This window comes from Rhinatrema bivittatum, chromosome 1, assembly GCF_901001135.1.
Source record: "Rhinatrema bivittatum chromosome 1, aRhiBiv1.1, whole genome shotgun sequence".
NCBI lineage: Eukaryota > Metazoa > Chordata > Amphibia > Gymnophiona > Rhinatrematidae > Rhinatrema > Rhinatrema bivittatum.
In genome coordinates this window covers 415469054-415489008 of record NC_042615.1, presented here as the reverse complement: position 1 = coordinate 415489008, position 19955 = coordinate 415469054, and the positions used below count along the sequence as shown (strand labels likewise).

The 19955-nt window shown below is 43.8% G+C and overlaps 1 protein-coding gene across 2 annotated transcripts in view; it reads left to right on the top strand.

Moving 5' to 3' along the window:
- RNF38 (ring finger protein 38) overlaps positions 1 to 19955 on the top strand; it is a 589332-nt gene that overhangs the window by 540447 nt on the left and 28930 nt on the right. Inside the window, exon 11 of one of the 2 annotated variants that reach the window (XM_029602791.1) lies at positions 8556 to 8655. The exons of the other annotated variant lie outside the window; for it this stretch is intronic. Within the exon in view, the coding sequence (XP_029458651.1) occupies positions 8556 to 8655 (100 nt within the window). The remainder of the gene's footprint in view (positions 1 to 8555; positions 8656 to 19955) is intronic. 2 annotated transcript variants of the gene reach the window in all.

Here is a 19955-nt window from a genome sequence, read left to right as displayed (position 1 = left end):
AATGTCTCAGTACTGTAGTGTTTTCGGAAGCCGTGTTGTGAAGGGTACAGTATGTTATTGTCTAGGTGTTCAGCTAGCTGTTTTTGTACTGTTTTCTCTATTAATTGAGCTAGTAATGGGAGGTTTGAGACTGGGTGGTAGTTAATGAGGGCTAGTGGGTCACTGTTTTTCTTTTTGATGATTGGTTTAATGATTGCCCCTTTTAGTGTCTGGCATTAATCCTTCAGTTAGGGATAGGTTTATGATATTAGGTAGTGTTGGGGTTACTACATTGGTAATCTTTTTTATCTCAGTTGTTGGTATTGTATCGATTTTGTGTGGAGCAGGGTTTATATTTTTTATCATTGATTCAACTTCTTGTTCTGATATTTCTATAAATGAGGACCATATGTTAACATCTCTTTTTTGCATTACGATTGCTTGTTTGCTGTTTTTTGGGAGTTTACATCTGTTGCTAAATATGTGCGTTTTAATTTTATATTCAATTTGATTTTTTATTTTAGTAGCCCCTGAGGCAGCTCTTGACAGAGCGAAACTCTGCCAGAGTTGGGCAAGTTTCAATAAAGGTCTCTTCTTTATACACCGATCTATACTTTGTCTTTACTGCTACATAGCAACCTTGGATCGGCTTCCGATTTGCTTTCTGGGTCCATCCCCATAAACCTGAGGACAAGACCCTATGTTAACTCAATATGAAAGCACACTCTATCACCCAAGTCTTCCATACCTCAGCTCAATGGGTTGAATATTGAACACTCATTGCTTGCTCATCTTTTGTTGTCTAGAGCAATCGAGGACTTTTTGGTTCCAACTAAAACGCAATTCACCAGTGTGTGTTATACTATCCCATGTATCGGGTATTCCAAATGGTACCAACTGAAATCCCTCAACCCCTTTTCTTGTGAGCCTAAGCACGTGCTACCATACTTGCTCCTCCTCTCTTACTCAGGCCTGCCACACCACTGATGAAACTACACCCAAAGCCAGTGGCTTACCATGTTTAAAGTACTTGCTAAACCCATCTCTCTATGTATCCATGGATATCTAGAATTGTAAAAGGCTTGTGTTGCTTTTAGCCCTCAGCACAACTACCTCCTGTTCCTTGGGAATTGAATGATGTCCTTTTTGAGCTCATTGGGCCGCCTATTCGGTTCACTGCAGAAGGATTCCTTTCGTTTTTGATATGGGAAATAGCATTCTTCACTGCAGTTACCTCAGCTATGAGGGTCTGCAAGCTTCAAGCTTATGCCATATATATAATTTTTCCCATGATCGGGTGGATGGTCTTTCCTACTGAACCAAAATTTCTTCCAAAGGTTGTCTCGGATTTCCATATCAGTCAGTCCATCAAGTTGTCTACCCTTTTTATTGACACCATGTGTCTTTGAAGGAGAAAAAGGCCTTCATACCTTAGAATATAAAAGTGTCTTTATCTGGTATAAGAAAAGAACTCAGTCGCATCGCCAGGCTGACTTGATGTCAAAGTTGCCTACCATATGTTGTCCACCAGGTTAGTAGCATGTGTTCAACACTGCTACCTCTTAACAGGATTGCAGATAGAAGAGTAGGTGGAATCACCTCATCTTAGAACTCTGGCTTTTCCTATTGCTCATCTTAGGGTAGTACCTTCAAGTATGTTTGCAAATCTGCAACTTGATCACAAATCACATCTTCATGTTCCATTGCTGTCTGAACAACCTCTCAAGGGTTGGCAGTAACTTGGGGCAAGCAGTCTTGCATGACCTGTTCTCATAGTAGTCTGCTCTCCACAGAGAACTCTGGATTGCTTAGTCAGTAATTGCTTCACTGCAACCAGCTGCTTGGAACTCCCCACAGATCATGGCTGATTCGGTCTGCGTATCACCGGAAAAAAGCAAGCTTGCTTAATGTAAACAATATTTTCCATAGATAGGATGAATTACCCATGAAATGCCTGCCTGCATCCCTGGAGATTCGACTACTATTTAACTATAATGTAGACTGAAGGAGGCTCTCGAGGCATCACCCGTGCAGGAACTTCCACACATGCCCAGTGGAGTTCAAAGCTCTACTAGCTTGGAGAGACAAGTCCATCCGATGCTGTTGGATGATGTCACCCACAGATCATAGCTAATTCATCCTGCTATCTACAGAAAACACAGTTTATGGTAAGAAACTTGCTTTTCCTTTGCAAGCCACTTTATTTCAAAATGCAAGATGAAATAGAAGCATAAAAACATGACAGATTTTTCTGCCTAGTCTTCCCATTCACACCATATTGCACATGAAGTTGAGACAGGAGTGTTTTAAGCAGCCTAGCCCAGATTTGAGTTGATAATCTGCAAACCACATCCACAGTATGCTTAAAATTGAGCACTTTTGCACACACTGCCTGTAGATGGATGATGCAGTGATAATGTATGAAAATGAAGGGGTTTCCCTTAAAAATAAAACCAGTCTTCTTTCCTAGCATTCTAGGTGCATTGTGAGTTGTTGACAAGTTGTTATAGAATGGGACCAATCACCTGTAAAGAAAATAAAGACTGATAGATATCTTTGCCATATGTTTTGACAGTTATACAACTGCCAGCATATCTGGTCTCAAGACTTACCGCAACAAAAATGCACAACTGAGCTATGTCATATACATCGGTTGATTCATCAACTTGCAAGTGAAGAAATTTGCAATTCATAAAATGTTTTAACAGGCGGTTAATATTTTTTTACTTTTATTTATCATGTTGAGTTTCTAGATAGTTGTACATATTTCATGGCATATTAATTTCCACATTGTTTTGAAGTCTCAAAATGTTTCAAAAGCAATAAGCATAGCTTCCATAATAACCTCACTATCTTTAAATAGCTTCTTATTTTTTACAAGTACATTCACTGACTTAAAGAATGCTATTGATGCTGCTTTCAATTTACTAAAATTATTGTTGAGAGGTCAGGATTGGCTAGAGTTCTTACTTTTACTATTTTCAAAAGCTATTTGGAGGGCACTTGTGTACTTCATATATTTATGTATTAAAAGTCATTCCACATTGCTTTTCCTTACTACAGTCATGTGACAAAGCAAGCGCACTTGTTAAATTTAAACTCATGAAGAAAATTTTTTCTTACTACTGTCTAAAGTTGTATATGCACACAAAAAATACAGAGCATGTCAGATTCAGAGCACTTCATACAGATGAATCATAGTTTATTTCATTCATGGTTTCTGGCTTTCTTGATACCCAGTAAAAGTCTACTGTATATTTATAAAATTTATATACCTCTATCAATTACTAAGTGTTTTACAATAAAAATATTCATAATTAATACAAAAAATAGAGTATTAAACATATTAATACAAACACATACAATAAAACAAAATAAAACGTAAAATAAATCTCAAAACTGCCTAGACGTCTACAGCTATCAAAATCTTTTAACAGATGTTCAATAAAGTGCCACAGTCGTATTTCAATCTGTGAATGTTTTGAAAACTTAGAACTCCCATTATCCCATTGTCTAGGGAATTTAGATTAAACTTATGTTAATAAAAAATAGTAATAACTTGATTAAACTAGAATGCTTTAATTGACTTTGTAAACTTTATAGTCAAAACTTTTTATTCTCTAATTTAACTTCCCTATCTAGGGAATGTAAGTTGTAGATGTACAGGGGCGGATTGGCCTATCGGGGGATCGAGCATCCCCCGGTGGGCCGGTCGCTCTAGTCACGTGGTCTGCCGAGCGCGGCTCTGTCACAGCCGCGCTCGGCAGACCACGTGGTGTCTCCGGGGCCGGCAGGGGCGGCGAATCCCCGGGCCGGTCGACAGCGGGAATCCACCCCTGTAGATGTATATTATGAAGAAATATTAAATGCTTGATTAAAATAATCAACTTTCTAAATTTTAAAATTGAAATTATTTTTTTTTTTTAATCTCTAGAGGTAAGAAGTTCCATAAAAAGCCACTCATGAAATCCAGCAAGGTGAATCAACCTAAAGGAGGGAACTTCCTGACCTTTGTGAAATCGTGGGCTGATATAATTTTAAATCCGCATTAAAAACAATGGAGATAAGCCAATCAATCCCCTAAAAAAAAAGAGTACAACCCTAAACTTAATCCTCCAATTTATAGGCAGCCAATATTATCATACTAAAGTGAAGTAATATGTTCTCTTAATGGGAGCCCAGCAATAATTCTGGCTGTTGAGTTTTGTACATATTTAAGGGCTCATATTGTGGATTGCGGTAAAGCAAGAAGCAAAATATTACAGTAATCAATGGGCGTCCTGATTAAAGAATGCATAATTGTTTTTAAATCATCATATACAGATTTCAGAGTGTGTCACAGATAAGCAGTACTTTATATTTTTAGCATGGTCACCATTTCTCTTTTTGTATAGTTGTATATTTACATTCTTATTTTCTTTTGTGGAGGCCAGTTTCATATTCAACCTTAATTAAAACATTTTTTTTCACACTGAAAAATAGAATCCTCAGAATATATTCTCAAAGCAGTAGTGGTGAGACAAAACCTTTTGAACTTCAATCCAGTAAAGGCATTTAATTTCATAAATTGCCCATCAGTCAAACTGTTAGTAACTGTTGGGTGGTAAGAATACAGCTCATAAGGGATTATTATGGATCTGTTTTTAACAGATCAGAGTTTTTATTATATTCACTATGACCTTGGGCAGCGTTATTGATTTTGGCAGATGTTTTCTTGAGTCACATGTTGAACTTCCCTGTAGTAAAGACACAATCATCAACTCTCAATAGGATGGGGAGAACAATGGTAGGCTTACCCAATTACAGGTTGGTAAAGTGAAATAGGGAGATAATGATTTAATGTCATATGACCACTGCATAGCAGGACATGATCTCACAAGTTCCAAGAGTATATACCTGGCTTCCAGGCCTGGTTTTATGCACAGGCTTATTAGGTCTGTGCCTACAGTGACAACACTTTGTGGTGGTAAACTTCCACCTCTGCCCTGCACACAACCAATCCTGCCTTGCAGGGTCAGATCTTGTGAATGCAGGCTTAGTTCCTGAGCTCACTACAATCTAAGGAGAGTGTTGTATCACAGGAGAGGAGGAGTAGCCTAGTGGTTAGAGCAGTGGGCTATGAACCAGGGAATCCCACTGCTATTCCTTGTCACCTTGGGCAAGTCACTTCACTCTCCATTGCCTCAGGTATAAACTAGATTGTAAGCCCTCTGAGGGAAAAGGAAATACCTATAGTACCTGAATGTAGTCCTCTTTGAAGTGCCAAAAAGCAGAATATAAATAAATACCACCATATGAGTTCCAAGTGTCGTTTTTGCCTTTTAGCAGGATTTTCTTGTTGACATTCAATATGTATAATACAAGCCGTAAAGCCCGTTAAAACGGGCTACATCCCTCTGTCTCTCACCTCCCCCTCATTCTCTCTCCCCTCACTCTTCACCACCCCCCCCCCCCCACTCCTCCCCCCCCTCCCTCTCCCCTCACCCAGTCCCCCCTCTCCCCTCACTCCCTCCCACTCAGTCCCCCCTCTCCCTCCCTCCCACTCACTCAGTCCCCCTCTCCCTCCCTCCCACTCACTCAGTCCCCCTCTCCCTCCCTCCCACTCACTTAGTCCCCCTCTCAGTCCCTCCCTTCACCCACCTCCATTTCCTCCCGGCGCCGTAAGCGCGACTTCCCGCAACCCTCACCCGGCTCCATTAACTCCTCCCGCTCCTGCCGGCAGATCTCGGGGGGGGGGGTCACTCCCGCGCGCGCGGCAGTGACCCCCCCCGAGATCTGCCGGCAGATCTGGGGAGAAGTAGCGGCACCGAGCGCGCGCGGTGCCGCTACTTCTCCTCCCGCTCCTGCCGGCAGATCTCGGGGGGGGGGGGGCGCGGGAGTGACCCCCCCCCCGAGATCTGCCGGCAGATCTGGGGAGGAGAAGTAGCGGTGCTACTTCTCCTCCCGCTCCTGCCGGCAGATCTCGGGGGGGGGGGCGCGGAGTGACACCCCCCCCGAGATCTGCCGGCAGATCTGGGGAGGAGAAGTAGCGGCACCGCGCGCACGCGGCGCCACTGCTTCTCCTCCCGCTCCTGCGGCCCCACCGCCATTTTTTTTTTCTGACCAACGTCCTTGCCCGCACATGCGCAGTAGAGCTGTGCTCTACTGCGCATTTGCGGGCCGTCGGTCACAGGCCATTTATAAGGTAGATATTTTTTATGTACTGCTATAAGTGATATTTTTATCTCAGAAATCTATTATAAATGCATAATTTTTACTTGTGGGAGGGAGGTTGGGGAATGGTGCAAGCTAAAGGTTTGCCTAGGGTGCCTAATATCCTTGCACTGGTTCCAGCCCCTCATCTGGTAATCCTTCCCTCCTCCTAACCTCTGCTCCCGTGATGCAACATTATTCATAGATTACAGTGTGCTCAAGAACTAAGCCTGCATTCTCAGCCCTACATAGCTGCTCTTTGCTGCCCCATAATAGTTGGCATTCTAGGCAACTGCCTAGTTTGCCTAATGGAAGTGCCAGGCTTGGCTGGGGCAGGCAATGTGGGACTGTCACTACAAATATTAAGGAATAGCGTCAACTGGAATCCATGACTAGTGGCTTCGTAGCTTACTGTTTAAACACAAACAGACCATCTCCAATGTACTGAACCATTTTTATGCTAGTAATTGGTAGGGGTCTTGTTACTAAAAGTTGCTTATGTATGTCTGAGTAACACAGTAGAAGTCAGCAGATTAGAACCATTTATTTGACCCATCCATTCTGCCTGGTTTCCCTGCCTAAGAATATATTAGAGCAGTGGTCCCCAACCCTGTCCTGGGGGCCCACCAGCCAGTCGGGTTTTCAAGATATCCACAATGAGATATGCATATGAGAAAATTTGCATGTTATGGCGGCAGTGCATGCACATTTTCTCTCATGCATATTCATTGTGGATATCCTGAAAACCCGACTGGCTGGTGGGCCCCCAGGAAAGGGTTGGGGACCACTGTATTAGAGCCTTGACATTGCTGAAAGAACAAAAAGAGGCAATACTGCTATTCTGTGTATGTTAACTTGGCTCTTCTCCCATTTTACCTCTCTAATATTTAATGTAATTTAGCATAGGGAAGGTAATTTCATAACAGCTTGCAGAGAGCTAAAGTCTGCAAGTATTTTCCACTCGCAGAATTTAGCCCTAATTTTGAAAGCATACTTGTGAGCATAAATCAGGTTTCTCATGTACCTTCATCCACAGAACTCATGGGTTGATTTTCAAAGTGCAGTTTATGCACATAAAACAGATTTTATGTACATAAAGTACTTTGAAACCCCCCATCCCCCCTGTGTGCTAAAACTACTATTAACACTCAGACATCTTAACTTTTCCTATTTCTTCCAGTTGCTATTCACCTCACTCATGCTTATCACTGCACTTTCTATCTATGACAAGCATGTTTAAATTCTGTCATTTTGGTTAATACTAAGCCTGCTGGTAGACTGTAAAGACTTCATCTACCCTCTTATTAAAGAAGTATTTCTTCCGAGCCTTCTTCCTCCAACTTATGATTCCTTGTCTTTAAATTTTTGTTTTGCTTGGAAAATGTCTTTTATTGAAGATTGCTAAGTATTTGAATATTTCTATTATAGCTCACTGTCCACAGCGTATGTTTGAGCCCTAAAGCCTCTGTGTAGATTTGTTTTGAGTCCTATACCAGCTTGGTAGCCTCTCTGAGCTCCTTCACCTATCTTTTATTTTTTAAGTAGGTTTAATCCTCCTGCCATGGTAATGGTTGTAATATAATTATGTTCCCAGAGGGTGTCAGGTGACAGTGTTAATGCACCTATATTGTACAAGAAAGGACCATCCATAGCGCATAGCCCAGACCTTATACAGACAACTAGGTGACATTTTAGCAAAGTCTACAAAAGTATGGTCGTCAGAACTGAACCTAGTACTCGAAATGGAGTCTTATTTATGAACTATATAAAGGTAATATTACTTCCTTATGCTGCGGATGATACCACTCCTTAAGCACCCAAGCACAGTGTTAGTTTTCCCCTGCTGGTTATTACTATGATTAGTAACCTTTAGGATGAGAAAATTACTTCTAGTCCCTTTCTTGTTTGGCAGTTTCCAGTTTTCCTATCTAACTAATAAATAAATAATCCTGAATGCATAATTTTATACTTTTTTTTTATATTGAAGCACATTCCAAACACAGGGCCATTATTCTAGTTTCGCCAGGCTCCTTTCATTTTTCCACACCTTCAGGTGTCTACCCTGCTATAGTTTTTTGTCTTATTTGCAAACAGATACATTTTTCACTCAAGTCTCTTTTCAGTATTGCGGGCAAATGTATTGAAAATAAACAACCTAAATGCTGCATCCTGAGGTACTCCACTGGTCACTTTATAGTCACCAAATTGGATACCATTGACTATAGTTCTGAGTTATGTTGCTCAACCAGTTCCACACCCAGTTAACAAATTCCTGCCCTAATCTTTACTGGTTAATTTGTTTACCAGTCTGTGTGTGTGTCAGTATCATTATGCCATGTGGAACTGTGAATGTCTTTGACATCTATAACCTCTTATTTTTGTAGGTGTGTAGTATGCATGTGTGATTTTGAGTCAAGGCAGCTACTTAGAGTCTTACCCTGCAACCATGAGTTCCATGCCAAGTGTGTCGACAAATGGCTAAAGGTAAAAATAGTTTGAAGGATTAATTACCACTTTTTATTACTGCTTTATTTTATTGAGCTGGCACAGTAGTTGCTGCTCCGTAATTATGGAGCTTATTATGCATAGACATGATTTTCTGTTGCTAGTAACTTCACAAATAAATGTCCAGTTCCTTTAAAATTGGTAGAATATTTGTTGCAATCCCTGTCGCTCTATCAAATTTCATTTTAAAAAATGTATACTCCTTGAACTCAAAAAGCACTGTTTTTATACAAAATATGGGTTAGCTTTAACTTGGAAATATTTGTAATTTTCAAAGTTCTATATTTTGAGATTTCTGAGAATTCTGAATTTAACAATTGATACGCTCATATAATAAAAATGAGTAAAAATCCATATTGTTTGGATGATATGGATGTTTCTAATGCTGTGACATCACTATAAAGACAAACACATTTGCAAAGCTAATAATAGTAGCATAAAATTACAAGCTAAAGAATAGCAAATCACCTGGACCAGATGGTATACACCCCAGAGTTCTGAAACTCTACCTGAAAATTGGAGGGTGGCCAATGTAATGCAAATGTGTAAAAGAGCTCCAAGGTGATCCGGGAAACTGTAGATCAACAAGTGACTTCAGTGATGGGAAAAATCAAAGAAACTATTCTAAAGAACAAAATCATAGAACACATAGACAGACATGAAAACAAAAACCGCAAGCAGCTCCTCAGCTGGGCCCTGCTTCCGGTTTTGACTCCTGCATAGAGAGCAGCAGCCAGCTTCCATTGCCCCACATACCAGTGGGAGGTCGATTGAGTGTCACCTGTTGTTGAAATGGCACAATCACCTCAGACCAGTGGGTCCAAGCGATAATTGCTCAAGGTTATCGTCTGAACTTTCTCTCCATTCCACCAGACTCCCCACCTCTACCGACGTGAAGAACATCCGATCACTCCATCCTTCTGTAACAGGACATCTATCTCCCTCCTCCAGTCCAAGGCAATAGAACCGTGCCCTATTCCCAGCAAGGCCTAGGGTTCTATTCCTGGTACTTTCTAATCCCCAAAAAATCAGGAGGTGTTCGTCCAATTCTGGATCTACGTGCCCTCAACAAGTACCTCCAGCGAGAGAAGTTCAAAATGGTAACCTTGTGCTCTCTTCTTCCTCTTCTACAAAGAGGAGACTGGCTCTGCTCTCTAGACCTCAGGACGCGTACACTCATATCGCGATAATTCCATCTCATCGCAAATACCTGAGGTTTCTAATAGGGCCCCAAGCAGTATCAGTCCAGAGTGCTTCCATGTCGGCCTCGCGTTTACACCACGAGTCTTCACAAAATGCCTCGTTGTAGTTGCATCCTTCCTCAGGACTCAAGGTGTTCATGTCTGCCCCTATCTAGATGATTGGTTAATTAGGGCTCCCACGCAGCAAGCTGCTCTGTCGTCCCTACATCTTACTTTACACACTCTAATTTCACTCAGATTTCTTGTCAATTACGACAAATCCTACTTAGTTCCATCTCAAAACTTATCGTTCATTGGGGCAGACTTGGACACCTTACAGGCAAAGGCTTTTCTGCCTCGACAGCGAGCTCTCACTCTCGTGTCTCTTGCACACCAGCTGCAGTCTCATCACTCCACGATTGCACACCATTTTCTCATCCTCCTGGGACACATGGCGTCCTCAGTTCAGGTCACCTCAATGGCCCGCTTGGCCATGAGAGTCATGCAGTGGACTCTAAGGTCACAATGGACTCAATCCATTCAGCCCCTGTCGACCATTGTCCACGTAACCGATTCACTCTGTCAGTCTCTCGCCTGGTGGAGAAATCAGGTCAATCTCCTCCAGGGCTTGCCCTTCCAGGCTCCAGACCCTCAAATCTCACCACCGATGCTTCCAACCTCGGCTGGGGAAGCCCATGTGGCCGATCTGCAGAGACAAGGATCTTGGTCTCCAGAGGAAGCCAAACACCATATAAATTTCCTGGAGCTGCGAGCAATCAGATATGCTGCCAGGGTATTCCAGGATCGCCTCTCCAATCAAGGCATCCTGATCCGGACGGACAACCAGGTGGCCATGTGGTACATCAACAAACAGGGAGGGAATGAATAGAGGAAGGAATAGAACAATTGGACAAGCGGTGAGCCACTAGTAATTCAGCTTCCTGTAAATTCAGAATGAGCTGCTTATGGGTAAGCCACGCTCTAATCATTGAGATACAAAGAGAAAGTAAGGCAGAAGTATCAGCCCAAGATGGCGTAACTTCAATGAAAAACTGAACGTCGTCAGCATAAATACGGGATCCCTCACAAAGCCCTACAAGAAGTTTACCTATAGGGGCAAAGTAAAGATTCTAAAGAGAAGCAGACAAAGCAGAGCCTTGGGGGACACTGGTTAAGTTATGCCAGTGGGGCCAATGCAATATGAGCGTGTAGAAAACGGGCGCTCGTATTGAGCGCCCATTTTTCTAATGTGCGACCATCTACCTTTCTTGGGCGCACAATTCTTTATATTAATGAGGTGCCCCGCTAAAAAGGACACGCTACGGATCAATTGTGCATCCCTAGCACATTCTTGTTATTGGGTGCTCAGGAGAGGTGGCTGTGTGCGGGTTATGAAATGGATTCTCGTAAATTGAGCGTCCATTTCCTAACCTGACTGCCATCCAGACTTTTTTTTTTTCCTGATGCTGCGTTCTGTGGTTCCTCCTACTTAATATTGCGACAATATTAAGTAGGAGAAATCACAGAAAAAGCAGTATTTTCTTTTTATGGAGGCTTGGGGCGTCTCAAAATTTTAACAACCAGCTCCGGGGCTGGTGTTAACTTTTGCGAGTAAAAACATGTCAAGAACACAACCATTTTTGCATAGGTTGTAATAGCTAATAGCCTCATCTACATGGCATTTACATGTGATTGAGCGCTATTAGCTACACTCATTTTGGACATGCTAATCCCATTTTTTAGTGGTTCAGACAGGTGGATCCAGAACAAGTGGATTATGCACCTCTACCAGCGGTTGGAGACTGAGCAAAGCTGATGCCAGGGTATATATATATCCCTGCAGTGACATCAGCCCACAAGTATTCTCTGTCTCCAGCAGATGGTAGAGGTGGATCTCCCTACTGGGATTTGCTTAAAGTTTAAAAGAAAAGAAAGAAAAACAGAAAGTGGGGAATAGGCTGAGCTCAGGTAAAGAGCAAAAAAAAAAAAAAGGGAGTTTTGTAGGGATTCCTCCTCCCAAGAGTGTCCATGCTTGATGCATTTTGATCTGACGTTCATTCCTGTCTGAGGGAGTTTATGGGATGTGGACAGCCTGACGGGTCAAGCAGCCTTTTGGCTATGCCCCACTCAGGCTTTTCTTGCTCGCCACATGATAGGCCATGGCAGCGTTTCACATGTTTGTTTTCCTGCGCGTTAGGCTGCCCTCTTTAGTTCTGTCAGTTCGTGTTAGTGTGTCCAGCTGTTCGTGCAGTTGTGAGCCCAGTTTGTGTGCCTAGTTTGGAATCCGGTTAGGGCATCTATCTGGGTGGTCACATGCACATGTTTATCTACATGCACGTTCTGAGTGGCCTCGTGGGAGCTCGTTTTTTGGATGCTTATCGAGGCAGTGATGATCGCCAAAATTTTGGGCGCCTATTTTTTGCAGCGCCAATACAGCTGGATGCACTCTTTCAGATACTTGTTAGAGCATACTGATGGCGCCTATTGCAAAGAAACCTAAGCACCTTACCCTCTGTGCTGCTTGTCATATTCGGGCATCTTATCCTGGCGTCCCACTAACTTGTGTCAGAGCTGCTTTGAGGCTCAGGGGGAATTGCCTTTGACTGATTTTTACTAAGCCTGGTGTTTCCCAGCTTGATGTGGAACTGCTGGAAGGGTTGCCTGACCTTGGAGCTCTCCTAACTGGTTTGTCCACGGAGGAAGGGAGTTCAGTGGGCACAGGACCGATGCCTCCTGGTTTTGGCAAGGATCTTGCTGCCTTTTCTTGGGAAAAGTCCCAGGTCAGAGCTGCAGGCGGCGAAATCCCACACACCTGGTGCTGCGGGTAAGCGCAGGCGTACACCTAGAGCTGTTGCCGGTCTTCCCAAAAGGGATCCAGATGGCACGGATGACTAAGCTAATCCTTACTCCCTGGAGGATGGGGAAATTCTTCCAGGACTGGAGCCGTATGGAACTATGTTGCGGTTCTTTCATAGAGAAGTTACTATCTCTGATTTCCAAGACATTGAAGATGCTGGAAGTACCTGGGGCTGAATACATGTCTGAGCCAAAGAAAGATCCCATTTTGATTTCTTTGCATAAAGCCTCATGTTTCTTCCCTGTTATGGAGGCCATTCAAGAATTGCTTGATTTTGAATGGTGCGCCCTGAAAGCTAATTTCAAAGGGGGACAAATCCTGGAAGGTCTGTACACCTTTGATCCATCTGCGAAAGAGCAATTATGCTTTCCAAAATTGGATACACTTTTGTGTGCTGTTACCAAGCAGACGGCCATGCCTGTAAAAGGAGGAGCTGCTTGGATAAGAGGATTGAGGTTTGAGGTTATCGTTAAGCAGGTCTTTGAAGCAATGACAATTAATTTGCAGGTAGCTTCTTGTTCCCTGGTGGCTCGCTCTTGTTTACTTTTCTCTCAGGAAGTTGATGAATCTGGTGTGAATTACAAGGCAGTGATGGAACCAGCAGCCACCTTTTTGGCAGATACGGGCTGCAATTTGGTCCACACTTCTGCCAGAGGGGTGGCTTCGGTAATAGCAGCCAGACGCTAGTTATGGCTGAGGAATTGGTGTGCCAATGCAACCTCCAAGTCTGACCTTACGAAGTTGCCCTTTAAAGGCTCGCTTTTGTTTGGGAGTGAGCTGAACCAAATGGCCAATAATTAGGGTGAGTTTCCAGATTCCTCGGTTGCCAGAGGATAAGAAACACACGCTGCACTCCTTCAGCATGAAATGACATAATAGGGCATCCAAACGTTTTCAACCCTACAGAAGAGCAGCCTTTCAGAGTGCTCAACCTTTGAGTAGGTCTCAGTCCTTTGTCCCAGGCAGCCCAGACAGGGCGCAGGTTCGGCCAGTGGAGCCCCATGAGCCTCCCAATGAAGGTGTGCTGACCCACCCCCGGGAGCAGGAGATAGGGGATTGCCTCTTTCTTTTTTATGAGGTGGTCATAATCACGTCAGACCAGTGGGTTCTGGAGGTGATTCAAGATGGCTATGCGCTGGAGTTTCGCAGTGTTCCCTGTAACTCTCCATAGAAGAGACAGTTAGTGGAGTGCAAGTTGTCAAGACTTCTCAGTCTGCGGGCTGTGATTCCAGTACCCATGTTTCAAGAAATTACAGGCCGTTATTCCATTTATTTAGTTGTGCCCAAAAAGGAAGCCTCTTTTCGCCCCATCCTGGATCTCAAAGGAGTCAACTGTCATTTGCATGTGACTGTTTTGATGGAAATCTTGCGCTCAGTGTTAATGGCAGTAAAGTCGGGGGAGTTTCTGATGTCTCTGGATTTATCCGAGGTGTACCTGCATATTCCCATCTGACTAGAGCATCAACAATTTGTGTTTCACGGTTTTGGGGCATCACTATCAGTTTCAAGCGCTACCTTTTGTCTTGGCCACAGCGCCCAGAACTTTTTCCAAGGTTATGATGGTGGTGGTGGCAGCGGATTTGAGAAAGGATGGGATCCTGGTACACCCGTACTTGGACGACTGACTGATTCAGGCCAAGAGTCTGGAAGAGAGCTTCCGGGTTTCAAGAAAGATGATCTCCTTCTTGCAGAAGCTAGGTTGGGTCATGAACCTGGTCAAGAACAATATTCAGCCATCGCAGTCAGTCATCGCTGGAGGATAGCAAATGTAACCCCAATATTTAAAAAGGGCTCCAGGGGCGATCCAGGAAACTACAGACCGGTTAGCCTGACTTCAGTGCCAGGAAAAATAGTGGAAAGTGTTCTAAACATCAAAATCACAGAACATATAGAAAGACATGGTTTAATGGAACAAAGTCAGCATGGCTTTACCCAGGGCAAGTCTTGCCTCACAAATCTGCTTCACTTTTTTGAAGGAGTTAATAAACATGTGGATAAAGGTGAACCGGTAGATATAGTATACTTGGATTTTCAGAAGGCGTTTGACAAAGTTCCTCATGAGAGGCTTCTAGGAAAAGTAAAAAGTCATGGGATAGGTGGCGATGTCCTTTCGTGGATTGCAAACTGGCTAAAAGACAGGAAACAGAGAGTAGGATTAAATGGGCAATTTTCTCAGTGGAAGGGAGTGGACAGTGGAGTGCCTCAGGGATCTGTATTGGGACCCTTACTGTTAAATATATTTATAAATGATCTGGAAAGAAATACGACGAGTGAGATAATCAAATTTGCAGATGACACAAAATTGTTCAGAGTAGTTAAATCACAAGCAGATTGTGATAAATTGCAGGAAGACCTTGTGAGACTGGAAAATTGGGCATCCAAATGGCAGATGAAATTTAATGTGGATAAGTGCAAGGTGATGCATATAGGGAAAAAATAACCCATGCTATAATTACACGATGTTGGGTTCCATATTAGGTGCTACAACCCAAGAAAGAGATCTAGGTGTCATAGTGGATAACACATTGAAATAGTCGGTTCAGTGTGCTGCGGCAGTCAAAAAAGCAAACAGAATGTTGGGAATTATTAGAAAAGGAATGATGAATAAAACGGAAAATGTCATAATGCCTCTGTATCGCTCCATGGTGAGACCGCACCTTGAATACTGTGTACAATTCTGGTCGCCGCATCTCAAAAAAGATATAATTGCGATGGAGAAGGTACAGAGAAGGGCTACCAAAATGGTAAGGGGAATGGAACAATTCCCCTATGAGGAAAGACTAAAGAGGTTAAGACTTTTCAGCTTGGAGAAGAGACGACTGAGGGGGGATATGATAGAGGTGTTTAAAATCATGAGAGGTCTAGAACGGGTAGATGTGAATCGGTTATTTACTCTTTCGGATAGTAGAAAGACTAGGGGACACTCCATGAAGTTAGCATGGGGCACATTTAAAACTAATCGGAGAAAGTTCTTTTTTACTCAACGCACAATTAAACTCTGGAATTTGTTGCCAGAGATGTGGTTCGTGCAGTTAGTATAGCTGTGTTTAAAAAAGGATTGGATAAGTTCTTGGAGGAGAAGTCCATTACCTGCTATTAAGTTCACTTAGAGAATAGCCACTGCCATTAGCAATGGTTACATGGAATAGACTTAGTTTTTGGGTACTTGCCAGGTTCTTATGGCCTGGATTGGTCACTGTTGGAAACAGGATGCTGGGCTTGATTGACCCTTGGTCTGACCCAGTATGGCATTTTCTTATGTTCTTATGTTCTTAGAGTATCTCAGTGTTCGGTTCGACACAAAACAGGGCAGGGTTTTTCTGCTGGAGAGCCAAATTCAGAAGCTGATGACTCAGGTGTGTCTATTGATGAACACAATACACCCGATAGTGTGATCCTATCTTCAGGTGCTCGGATTCATGGCAGTGTCCCTGGAGGTGGTGTCATGGGTGAGGGCACATATGTATCCTCTTCAGCGTACTCTATCTCGTTAGAACCCACAGTCTCAGGACTATTTGATTCGACTTCACCTACCAAAGGAGGTCTGCACTCACGTGCATGGTAGTTAAAAGCAGATCTAAGAAAGGGGATTTCACCAGACTGGTTAGTACTCACGGCAGATGTGAACCTTCAGGGTTGGGGAGCTCACTGTCAGGAGCTAACAGCGCAAGGGTGCTTGAGCACAGAATTGTCTCTCTGGTACATCAATCAGCTGGAAGCCCATGCAGTCCGGTTGGCATGCTTGCGGTTCAGCGACCGACCTCAGGATCCAGCGGTCCAGATAATTTCAGACAACGCAACAACAGTGGCTTATATCAATAGGCAGAGAGGAACCAAGAGCTAGCAAGTGTCACGGGAACTAGCCCAACTTATGGAATGGGTGGAAGTGCATCTTCAGGAGATCTCAGCCTCGCACATTACATGAAAAGACAATGTTTAAGAGCAGACTTTCTCAGCAGACTGGGTCTGGATCCAGGAAAATGGTAATTGTCAAACGAGACATTTCAGCTAATAGTGAATCACTGGGGCCTCCCGTTTTTGGACAAACTGGTGACTGCTCGCAATGCGAATGTTCAGTCACAGGAGAGATCCAAAGTCTTTGGGCATCGATGTCTTTGTGCTGGAGTGGCTGGAGGACAAGCTGCTGTATGCCTTTCCCCTGTGGCCCATGTTGAGCAGAATGATTCAGAAGATTGAGGGTCACGGGGGATGGTGCTTCTGGTGGCACTAGATTGACCCAGAAGACCGTGGGATGCAGATTTTCGAAGGATCCTGGTGGACTTTTCCTTCTGGTTCCCAGCGCACAGGGATCTGCTTCGGCAGGGGCCTGTTCTTCACAAAGATCCAACTCTATTTTGTCTTATGCTAGGGCCCTTGAGAGGACTCAGTTGCTTAAGCGTGGATATTCTACTGTGGTGATTGCCACCTTGCTACGAGCAAGAAAGTTCTCCACTTCCTTAGCCTGTGTGTGCGAGTTTGGTGAGTATTTGAGGCATGATGTGAAGATCAAGGGATTCTTCCTCTTTCAGTTAAGATCCCACTCATTTTGGAAGTTTTGCAGGATGGATTGAGTGAAGGATTGGCCTTTAATTCTTTAAAGGTACAGCTGATGGCTCTTGCCTGATTCCGAGGTCAGGTGAATGGTGGACCTCTATTGGCGCATCCAGATGTGGCTTGTTTCTTGGCAGGAGTGAAGCATTTTTGTCCTTCCTTGTTGTTACCAGTGCCCTTGTGGAGTCTTAATCTAGTTTGGATTTTTTTTTTAGTGGACCCTATTTTTCAGCTGATGCATAACCGTAAGGTTACTGACTGTGAAAATGGTATTTTTTGTGGCAATTTGTTCTGCATGTCAAATTTCTGAGCTGCATGCCTTGTCTTGCCAGAAGCCGTTTCTACAAGTGACTCTTCGGACGACACAGCTATGTATTGTTCGTTCCTTTTTTTTCCAAAAGTGGTCTCAGATTTTCACTTGAATTCAGTCCATTTCCCTGCCTTCTTTGGACAGGGAAAGAGATATGGAAGAATATCACCTGTTACGGCCCTTGGATGTCAAGAGGCATATCTTGAGGTATTTGGAGGTTTCTAAACCTCTCAGGAAGATGGATTATCTGTTTGTTCTCCATGGTAGAAGTAAATCGCAGACTACAATAGCCCACTGGATTAAGGAGGTAGTCACAGCCGTGATTGTTGATGCTGAGCAGCTGTTGCTTAGTCAGGTTAAGGCTCATTCCACTTGGGCTCAAGTAGTGTCATGGGCAAAAGATATTGTTGTCTCCCGTTAACATTTGCTGAACTGCAACGCGGTCCTCTTTACACAACTTTCCAGGTATTATCGCCTGGATGTGCAGGCCCGGGAGGTTGCAGCCTTCACACGTGCGGTTTTGACTGGATTGTGGGCAGCCTCCCATCTATTTAGGAGTAGCTTTGGTAAATCCCACTGGTTCTGAATCCATCTGTCTTAATGCTAAGAAAGGAGAAATTGCTACTTACCTGATAATTTCCTTTTCTTTAGTACAGACAGGTGGATCCACCTTTCCACTCTTAGCTGCTGAATGGTTGTGCTATGGTCCTCCTGAGTGGCTGCATGTTCCTGGAATAATGGTAAGGGTTGATCCACTGCCTAGAATAGTGTTATTGCACTCCTTGTCTGAACTCAGTTGTTTCCTGTTGGCTGAGTACTGGAGTGGTTGGTTGTTAATTATTGTTAATAAAGTTTTGTTAGTTTGTCTACAGTTGGCTTTTGCAGAGAATACTGGCAGGCTAATGTCGCTGCAGGTGTATATATACCGTGGCATCAGCTTTGCTCCATCTGCTGGTAGAGGTGTATAAACTACTGGTTCTGAATCCACCTGTCTGTACTAAAGAAAAGGAAATTATTAGGTTAAGTAGTAATTTCTCCTTATTGCATCGGGAGTTATTCTAGTGCATTTAACTGCGCATCAAGCTGTGCGCTATGCTGAGCGTTCTATATTTCATTGGCCCCAATGAGAGCTGTTATTACCCATCCTTACTTGGTGCTGACAGTCTGACATATATGAATCAAACCATTTTAATTCAATTTCAAAAATACCATACTCTGAGAACATACAAAAGAATCTGGTGATTTAGTGTATCAAAAGCTGAGGCAAATTCTTAAAAAAAAAACAAATATTCATTATTACTATTAATACCACTTCTTAAGCTGTTGATTGTAGAGATAATTACCGTATTTTTCGCTCCATAAGACGCACCTGACCATAAGACGCACCTAGGATTCAGAGGGGGAAAATTAAAAAAAAATAAAATTTGTGCTAAACCGGCTCTGCGTCTGGGCGTCTTATGGAGCAAATTAGGGGAGTATATAGCTTTTTTTTTTTCTCCCCATTTTGTTTTCGGGTCTGGGGAGGGCCATTTCGGTCCACTCCCCAGATCAGAAAACTTTTCTTTCTCTGGGAACCCCTCCCCCCCAAAAAAAAACCCCCATCCCAACCCTTTAAATTAACAACCCCCCAAGACCTGCCGACTTAATTTACTACAACCCCCCACCCTGCTGACTCCCCCAAGACCTGCCGACTTAATTTACTACAACCCCCACCCTCCTGACCCCCCAAGACCTGCAGACTTAATTTACTACAACCCCCCACCCTCCTGACTCCCCCAAGACCTGCTGACTTAATTTACTACAACCCCCCACCCTCCTGACCCCCCAAGACCTACCGACTTAATTTACTACAACCCCCCCACCCTCCTGACCCCCCCAAGACCTGCCGACTTAATTTACTGCAATCCCCCACCCTCCTGACCCCCCCAAGACCTGTCGACTTAATTTACTGCAACCCACCACCCTCCTGACCCCCCCAAGACCTGCCGACTTAATTTACTGCAACCCCCACCCTCCTGACCCCCCCAAGACCTGCCGACTTAATTTACTGCAAACCCCCTCCCTCCTGACCCCCCCCAAGACCTGCCGACTTAATTTACTGCAATCCCCCCCACCCTCCTGACTCCCCCAAGACCTGCCGACTTAATTTACTGCAACCCCCCCCAAGACCTGCTGACTTAATTTACTGCAACCCCCCACCCTCCTGACCCCCCCCCAAGACCTGCCACACGTCCCTGGTGGTCCAGCGGGGGTCCGGGAACGATCTCCTGGGTGTGGGCCGTCGGCTGCCAGTAATCAAAATGGCGCCGACGGCCCTTTGCCCTCACTATGTCACTGGGACCGACCGCTGCTATTGGTCGGTCTCAGTGACATAGTGAGG